We start from the raw sequence: 10,071 nt of genomic DNA on the forward strand, positions 1-10,071 counted from the left end.
TCATTGTGAAGCAGGGAGACTATATTGAAGGATTGTAAATAGACAGTATGAAAAAATAAACATGTAAGTAAACAAAAAAAAATTGTGCGCATTATTTATGAAATGACCTACATATAATGTTAAGTTCCATTGCAATGATAGAGTTCCAGTAAACTTGCATTAAGTGATTTCACCTACAACTGGCAACATTTTTAGCAAGAATTAGCTATATCTAGTATATATATTTGTGTTCTAATTTCCCATAGTCTCCTCAATCAAAAACATGGTCACCTTGATCATAATGAAATGACAACTTTATGCACAGTATTTGATTGTATATGGTTATATTTTTTGTCAAAAAATGTCTTGAAAACTTCAACCTCAGTTATAACAAAATTTACCAGAATCTTTGATGTCATTATTACCAAGTGTGACAGTATTTTTAGAAATTATCAGCAAACACAAGGGAGAATTTAACTTCTAGCTAATGATGAAAATTCAAATAAAATTATGCAATGACATTAAGAAAAAAACATAAAATCGGAGTGTCATATTTAAAAAAACAATCGAAACCTTTTTCCTTTTTTTACGAAAGTTTTTGTCATACTCATAATCGCTAAGTACCTTGAATGATCTAGATAATGATAATTATTGTATGAAAACCCTATAATTATAAAATATATAATTTTCTAATAATGTAATGATCTTAATATAAATCATCGTGCTAATGCATTAACAAAAACCTTTGTATTAAAAATTTGGCAGTGACTCAGAGAGAAGATTAAGTGATCATTTTTATAACTGTAAAATAAGCATACTGAAAATCACTGAAAACCAATTCATCATAGTCACTGTGGATACACTTTCTTTCTTTCAAACCGAGCACAACTCTGGTGGGCAAATTTACAACTGATTGAGTTGTGCCGGAAGTGTAAGTGAGTGTACCTAACAGTCTGAGTGCATATCTAGTGTTGTGTATGATTTTCCAGTGCTGCATTCTGTATTTCAAATTGTGAGTGAAGTGTAGTGATTGAATATTTGTCTTGTTGTAGGCCTGCTGTTTTCTGTAGCGAGACTTTAACTTGTATCTATGCCCCGAAGTTGGGAACCACGGAATAACAACTTCAGCCAAGCACCACTGTGGTCATGGTGGGGGTACAAACCCGGAGCCTTGCGCTGCAAGTCTGTCACTGACCACAGCGGCTACTGAGGTGAAAACTAAAGATTGGAGTACAATGCCCACTGCTTAATAAAATTACTTTCATCTTGATACTTTTTATTTTATTAACCAGCTGATTTTCATAACAGTCGAATTGAAAACCAAAACTTTGAAAATACAGTAAAACCTGTCCTCAAGGGAACCTGTACTGAGCAGAGAAACCTGTCTTTAGAGGAAAAAAGTTGTGATCTGTGTAGAGATGTGAGGTGAGAATATTCTCAGAGAACAGAATATTCTGAGAATATTCTCTTGGATGTAAAAATTGGAGAATAATCGAGAATACTCATTTTTCTTTTAAATAATTTAAATTTTTCTACTAATTTTATTTATATTATGAAATATAAATCAGTTTTCACTACCTGAAACATTTACAACAAAACAATTTTTGGTATAATCACCCCCCAATGACAACTTTTAGTTCGGTCTGGTCTCATGAAGTTTTAAAAGTTTGGTTATGAAAATTTTAGAAACCTTTAAATTAAAACTTTAAAAAGTTATTAAAAATTAGATAAGTTTTCAGAAATTAGTTCAAAGCAAAGCACAAAAGTCAAAGTTGATTGACAAAGGAAGCTATTCTTATACAATCACCTTCATTCTAAGAAGATACAGAACTGTTGTTTTCTTCAATGTGCATACATGTAAAAATTCTGTGTATCACTCACATTTCTTTGCAAGTTGTGCAATTCAGCTGTGTTGGTTTCATTTTCTTGCTTTTAAACTTTAATATTGTGGGCTGCAAACTTCAATGTTCCCGTCTTCTTGACGGGGACAGAGAATATCTCAAGGATATTCTCGAAGGACTACTATTATAAATTACTAGAGAATATTCTTATCAAAAACAATACAAATTATTCTCAAATTATTTATAGAGATTATTTATTATAATGCATGTTATTACAAATATTCTTGAGAATACTCTCTGAAAGGACTACTATTATAAATAACTGAAGAATATCCTCATAGAGGAGAATATTCTCTGAAAGGAATATTATTAATATAACTTCAGAATTCTTATTATTTTCGATAAGAATATTCCCCAGTAATTTGTAAAAATAGTCCTTCCAAAGAATATTTTCAAGGATATTATATATATTTATACTATAAATAACAGGAGAATATTCTCATCATGAACAATAACAATATTCTCATCATGAACAATAACAATATTCTCATCATGAACAATAGCAATATTCTCAAGTTATTTATAATAGTAGTCCTTCCAGAGAATATTCTCCTAAAGATTATTCTCGAGAATTTTGCATATCTAGGTCTGTGATTTCAATGCCAAAATACACATTAGAAAGCCTGAATTAAATGGAACCTGTCTAATATGGAAACGGAAAGAACAATAATACATTTTAAAGGGAAATTTCACACAAACACTTGGACTGTTTAACATTTTAAAGGATCATACAAAATATTAATGCTTCTATCAAAATTTTTAATCGAATGACTGCTTGCCAATGCAAGTTCTACTTCCCTACTCTGTTAGATTAGTAAAAACCATTATCGTACTAGATGCTGTGGTTTTTGAAAAGTCATATGTAGTGAAGCAGTTGTTTTCTGAAATTGTAACAAAATTTTTTGGTGCAACTGGCTTTTTTACGGGAGAAATCAGTGTAATGGTTAGATTTTCAAATGATTGGACGTTAGATATACAGGACTTACAAAATTGTATGCAAGATGCTTTCCGTGATCGCAAGTGCTGCGCAGAGTAAGAATTAGAGGGAGGCACAGGAAGGAAAAATTGATTGGCCAAGAAAATTTAGGAGGTTGTAAATTTCACGTGGGAAAATTGAATTTTCTAGTGGTCGGGCAGCGAAATCATGTTGTTCCCCCCCACAGACATTGACAGCTTCATTAAAAATTTCAGAGAAAGTCAAAAAGAATGTAAATGTAGTCATTTGATATGATGAAGAATAATGTGGGGAGAAGTTTCATACAGATGCTATGAAAACCTACGTATTTAATAATATTACAATAAATAATGTGCACATTATTTTATGCAGATTTAAATTAATTAGTTAATTTTCAATTGATTTACTTTTACCACAAAAATTAGAACTTCGCCTGATTTTAATTTATACAAAAAATTATCATGTTTTTAAGACAAATAAAATTTTAATTGGTCGACTGCTCAAAAATTGGTCTGATTTATTGGTATGCCAATTAAAATTTTGTCTTAAAAGCGTGTCAATTTTTTGTATAAATGATTTACTTTTATTATATTGTACTTCAACTACGTACAAGTTTGTTACATAATTTTACACATACTTTCAATTGAACCTCTATTAAGTGGAAACCTGTGTTCAACGGAAAAAAAAATCTCGGTCCCTTGCAATTCCATTGAAGACAGGTTTTACTGTATATATTTTTGAAGGAAAACAGGGTTTGTAAAAAAAAAAAAAAAGTGTTTTTAATTTTTTTTTTTTTAAGAACCGGGTGTTTTTGTTTGAAACAATTTTTTTTTAGTTTAAATAGCATTTACATTAAAAACATTAACATTTCTGAAAAAATCATTCAAACTCCTTACAACTAATTAAAATAAAGTGTTTATTATTAACACTAATGGGGGGGGGAATGCCTAAAAATGTGAAATAGATGACGCTGTATTCATCCACCACATGGGAAATTTGCTCGCAGAATGGAAACGGCAGCCAGTCAGGGCAAAATGATAGTTTAGTGGGTGCTGGTCTTGAGCTTTATAGTGGAAATTAAAATTTCTCACTCAATTCTGGGGGTGCTCAGACTCGTGCCACAAATTAAACATGGGTGCTCGGGCACCCACAGCACGCCCCCTGGCTCCGACGCAGCTGGATCCAAGTATGTCATGGTAATGACGTGGATTTGCTTTCAATTCCCCAAAGTTTGCAATCTGACCACTGCACATAAAATTTTGAGGTACTGCCCCCCCCCCCCAAAGCTGCAAGGGTTAAGGTCAAGTTAACGTGGCAGCCAGGTGTAGTGTCATCCTGTAATTGTCAAAATGGTTCTTCAGCAGGGTGTTTCAATGTGCATCTTGATAAGTTGCACTATCCACACACACACACACACACTGATGGTGTTGAGGTGCCAAAATGATGTGGTTGCACAAAATAGATATCGCTTGCCAAGTACAGCATCATCTACTTGTACACTTACGTCGTTTTTTTTTTCCTTTTGCCAAAGAAAATTCCATTGCTTCAGGAGTATCCAAGCGAATTTTTGTCATTCCTTCCAGTGGTTCTTATTACGCCAGAGTGGGGTGGTGGTAAGATGCTCGTCTACCACCGTGAAGGTTTCTGTCAGGTCCTAGATTCGATCCAGGAATATATATATCTACATAAATATCCAAGAATATATATAACACGATATTTTCCCCTAACAGGCTTGAGGTAACCACCAAGAGATGGTGCCTTCATTTCCAACCCAACTGTAGACGGCAGTAAATTGCAGTGTAGCGATGGGGCTGGAGTTGGTGTGCTATGAAATAAGGGGTTCTTATTGTATAGTGTTTAGAAATCTGAACTTATACAATATAAGTCAGCCGATTATTTTCCATAAAAATTGCTTACTACATAATATCAAGCCTGGTGGTAGTGATGCAATGTATGAGATTTACAAATTTAATTACATAAATAATCAACCTACCTTTTTATTCAGAGCTTGCAGATTTTGTTTCTCGGACGATACAAATAGAAATTCTTGCCTCAAGTGACGGGCAAGATCCATCAAACCCATCTGAGAAGGCATTTTGATTGATTGATTGCTCGCTACCTTTTAGTCAAGGCTCAAAGTGTTATAAAATCTTCAAACTAAAAAACCAAAAAAAATACATATTCAAAATTTAAAAAAATATCTGGTGAAGTTCTTGTGAAATAAGATATTTGATTTTTTCAAATTATGAAAAACATTTTAATCAACAGAATAGAGAAAATGAAAACAGATTATTATAATGGTAGGATGGCATAACTTATCAATAACTGGGCAGGGACACAAAGGAAGATTGTTGGTTCATACATTAACAATCAACAATTATTGCCTGGAGATTAAATTTCTCTCGGTGATAAATACAGTGATACCTCTGCTTACGAATGCCAAAACTTAATTAGACCTTTTGGTCAAATATTTTCCCCATGAATATGATTCATTTAGATATTTTCTACCATCCCTCAAAGTTTGAATATTCAATCTTGAGCTAAGAATTGAAAAATTCAAATTTTACCATCATTTCAATTTTCTTGAATAATCAGTCATCATGTAATTTTTTTTCCCATCTAATACCCCCCCCCCCCCCCCACCTCAAATGCTCTCCAGCATCCCAAATTAAGAACCACTGGTCTAGAAAGTGATATTTTTATTATGCTTGTTGGTTTCCCGTTAATATTGTTTTAGACGCTGGCGATTTCCCGCTTCCCCTTCAGGCATCTGTAGCATCAGTTATTGCCTTGGGGTTTTATCGTCAAGTTGTTAAATGTGTTTGGAGCCGAAAGAAAAAAGTAGATAAAAAATCTCCAACTGTAGATTATGCTATAGCTGTTGCATTTCAGCATTAGTTTAACAACTATTTTAGAAAAAAATATACTTTCAGAGACCTTTTTCCCCCAAGCATAAACGTTGGTAATGTGGATCATAATACAGCAGACCTTTCAGCTGCGAACAAAGCCTAGGCAGGCATTTTCAGCTTCGAATGGAGTGGAAGGAATCATCTTTAGCTACAAATGAGCTGAGCCAGATATTTTCAGCTGTGAATGAAGAGGAGGCAGGTAGATCCCGAGCGATGTGTCGAAAAAGAAAGTTATTGAGTAAGTCAGCAGTTTTCAACTGAATTGAGTGGCTGCTGAAAATTTTGGAAGTCCACACAAATAAAATAAATCAGCAAATTTGATGAATAAATATATAAAAAGGTCTACAGGGCTTCACAATAGAAAAAATAGACAAAAAAAAGCTTCGCCAGTCAAAAAGTCGAAAAATGTTGAGAACCGCTGGTGCATGTACATTGGATCAGCACCTCCTAGAGATAGAAGGCCTCCACACACCTCATGAAGTCACGCAATTAGTCCATCCTCACTCAAAATATTCAGAGAAAAATTCTGCTGGCACGTGCTAGTATCATTGTCGTGTGGAAAAGAAACAACAGGGCACAGAGTTGGTGATTTTTATGCCCCACATCCAATCACCCATGTGGCATTTGTGTAGATTTCACTACAAAATAGGAAGAAATTAAATAGGATGCAATGGTTCGAAAAGCCGCTGTGGGGGTCGAGTGGTCATAGTAACAGACGCCGACAGACCAGACACGACCCAGGCTCTGTCCCTCCCGGGATGTAAGCCTTTTACCCATACGGGTTGGGTCGCGCTGGGCAAAGTATAATAGTAACAGACTGGCATCACGAGGACCCAGATTCAAACCCCACTGTCACCACAGTGTGGTCAGCTGAAGTTGGTTGATGTCCTGTGGTTCCCAGCTTCGAGGCGCAAATGTGAGTCAATATCCCTGCTAAACGTCTTGCCACAGAAAGCAACAGGCCTACAATGATACAGTTATTCAATCGTTACACTTCACTCATAGTTACAAAAACTGATGGTGGCACCACACACAAACATTACACTGAAACAAACTTCACGTCAGGTTCACATGCACTCGTACACGCACATTTCAGCATGTACCAATCGGTTGCTGAGTAAGTCCAATCATAATCAGTACCAATCGTCCAGAGTAATATGGACGAGGTGCATGTGTGGTTTAGTGGTAGTGGTTCAAAAATGTGGCCAGCTTGCTAGGTAGTCTTATCGAACTACTCTCATAACATCACAGGTGAACTTGGCAACCCATGCAGAGGCCTATCTCTAGAAAATGCTGATTGGATCATAACATGTTTTGAAGAGTAGACATATTCCTCCCATATTATTCGGCTCTTGGGAGGGGCTAATAATATGAGGGGGAATAATAATTCCTCCCACCCCGGATATGGGCTTTGCACTTTCTAAAGTAAATCCAAAAACAAAATTCACCTCGAGGGAGGGCTAACCTTCTCACCCATGTGTAAAACATACATGCAACATTACGTACATGTATCAAATGTCAAGTGCGATGCATCAACGAACTATAAGCAAATATTAATATTATCATTTACCTCACAGATAAATGGTCCAACTTTTTTCCTCGAGTTACGGATGCATGAACGTTAATTGTTAAAACTGATTAGGTCACTAATTTATATTTCAAATGACGCAGTGGAAACTATTTTGAAAACCTGATGTAAACACAGCACGAATTGAAAACATTGAACCCTCCCACTACATTATTGTTATTAAGTGCTCCTTTTCCCTCTCTCTCTCTCTCCCAGGCTCTCACACGTGACGTCACCATCGTCATCCACTTGAGGGACAAACCAAACGGGAACGGTGATCGCCTCGCAACTCCTCTTCCTATTTAGTGGTCAGCGGGAGATTCATTCTCCGCCGTTTGGCAATTTTTCCTGGCATTTCTGTCGCAATTAGAAGTTTTTGTATCACTTTCGGCAACCACTGGCACTTGTCAGTGTTCTCCGGTATTTAGAGTTCCCGTATTTTTTTCATCCTGAAGAAATATGGTCAGTCAAATGATACTGCAACTCTAGCCCGACACGTTTGGCTGCCATCTAGCCAGAATCAACTAGTACTATTTCTGAACCATAGATGGCAGTAAATTATTGATGAAGAATATTTTTTACCGCTAGTCAAAGCCGTCTGAATTGTCACATGTCAACAAACTTGGCGGTCCACATGCTAGGCTTTCTGTGCAACGTGAATCGTCCAACGCGACACGCCGGCCACTCACCAATAAGAAAAACAGTATCATCCTACTGAGCGCAATACGGCTCACGACAGCGCTTTACGTAGGGTGTGATTGGCGGACTGCTGCGTGTGTGCCGCGCGTTTCACCAATTCTTCTCTTCAGCCGGGTTTTCCCAGGAGCAGGTTTCCTGTGCCGCGCGTTTCACCGATTCTTCTCTTCAGCCGGGTTTTCCCAGGAGCAGGTTTCCTGTGCCGCGCGCAACGTGATTCGCCCAGCTCGACCACGACCTCCTATATCTAGGTGGTCGTGGCTCGACACGCCGTCCACTCACCAATAAGAAAAGCAGCATGACTGTTTTCCTACAGAGCGCGATACGCCTCACGACAGCGCTTTACGTCGGGCGTAATTCGCTGACTGCTTCTGGAGGAGTCAAATGCGTCGTGCGCCGCGGTTTTGCCGATATTCTCTTCACTCTTGTGTGTTTTCTTTTCCTTCCGTTCAAACCGGAGCATGCAGACGATAGAGTAGCTGATGCCAAAGCCATATACTTTATATAGCCGACCTGATCTGATGCGCCTCGGTAGGAAAACACAAACGCGTAGCGTGATTATGTAACACGTTTCTTGCGGCGCGAAATGGTCTAATTCGGTTCACGCTGCACAGAAATTCTACTCCTAGGAAAACCTGGCTTAATGTCATGGGCGGAGTTACGGGAAGCTGCCCCCCCCCCTTCCCCCCAAAGCTTCAAGAGGTGGAGTCACTAAGCTATAAGGAAAGTTTACTTATAGCTCAGTGGGTGGAGTCGACTGATCTAATATATATATGAATTGACATCAGCATCATCATGCCCCTCCCCCTGCCTTCTAAGACTGCCTTGCACCGCACTTATGTAACTAATTTCTTTCATAAATTCTGAATTTTAATCAATTCTGGAATTATTGTTCTAATAAATTTTAGAATTTTCATGGGTTTTTTTTTTTTAAATCTGAATGTGCAGCAATATTGGAATTGTGAATATTTTGACACTTTTTGGAATTCTGAATTATTTGAATTCATTGTTTTGAAAATATTTTTTTACCCCATTTGTTATGAATTTTTAATTTTGAAATTAATTCTTTCATTTATTCTCAATTCTTTTGATTTTCATGATTTTTTTATTCTTTGAATTTTGATGATTTTTTTATTCTTTGAATTTTGACGATTTTTTTATTCTTTGAATTTTGATGATTTTTTTATTCTTTGAATTTTGATGATTTTTTTATTCTTTGAATTTTGACGATTTTTTTATTCTTTGAATTTTGATGATTTTTTTATTCTTTGAATTTTGACGATTTTTCATTTTCTGAATTTTCATGATTTTTCATTTTCTGAATTTTCATGATTGTCATTCTTTGAATTTTCATGATTGTCATTCTTTGAATTTTCATGATTGTCATTCTTTGAATTTTAATGACTTCATTTTCTGAATTTGGATGATTTTCCTCTTAGGATTTTTATAATTTCCATTCTCTGAATTTTATGATTTTCCTTTTCTGAATTTTCATGATTTTCATTCTCTGAATTTTCATGATCTTCATTCTTTGAATTTTCATGATCTTCATTCTTTGAATTTTCTTGATTTTCAATTTATGAATTTTCATAATTTTTTTGTTTTCTAAATTTTCATGATTTTCATTTTCTGAATTTTTATGATCCTCATTCTCTGAATTTTAATTATTAATCTTCATTCTGCAACTTTTGATGATATTTTAATTTTCTGATTTTCATGATCCTTATTTTCTGAATTTTCATGATCCTTATTCTTTGAATTTTCATGATCCTTATTCTCTGAATTTTCATGATAATTATTTTCTGATTTTTCAAGATCCTCATTCTTTGAATTTTCATGATCCTCATTCTCTGAATTTTCATTATTTTAATTTTCTGATTTTCATGATCCTTATTTTCTGAATTTTCATGATCCTTATTCTTTGAATTTTCATGATCCTTATTTTCTGAATTTTCATGATCCTTATTCTTTGAATTTTCATGATCCTTATTTTCTGAATTTTCATGATCCTTATTTTCTGAATTTTCATGATCCTTATTTTCTGAATTTTCATGATCCTTATTG

At 35.4% G+C, this 10,071-nt stretch overlaps 1 protein-coding gene across 1 annotated transcript in view; it reads right to left on the minus strand.

Annotated features, from left to right (window-relative positions):
* Gapvd1 (GTPase activating protein and VPS9 domains 1) overlaps positions 1-7,504 on the minus strand; it is a 56,312-nt gene extending 48,808 nt beyond the window's left edge. Inside the window, exons 1-2 of the mRNA XM_089251258.1 lie at positions 7,315-7,504; positions 4,829-4,992 (exon numbers count right to left, since the gene is read on the minus strand). Of these exons, the coding sequence (XP_089107384.1) occupies positions 4,829-4,930 (102 nt within the window). The 5' untranslated portion in view covers positions 4,931-4,992; positions 7,315-7,504. The remainder of the gene's footprint in view (positions 1-4,828; positions 4,993-7,314) is intronic.
* Between the last annotated feature and the right edge of the window lie 2,567 nt (positions 7,505-10,071).

Source organism: Pholcus phalangioides, unplaced genomic scaffold (assembly GCF_987345545.1).
Source record: "Pholcus phalangioides strain wild (caught in Gottingen) unplaced genomic scaffold, Ppha-v1.0 ptg000024l_1, whole genome shotgun sequence".
NCBI lineage: Eukaryota > Metazoa > Arthropoda > Arachnida > Araneae > Pholcidae > Pholcus > Pholcus phalangioides.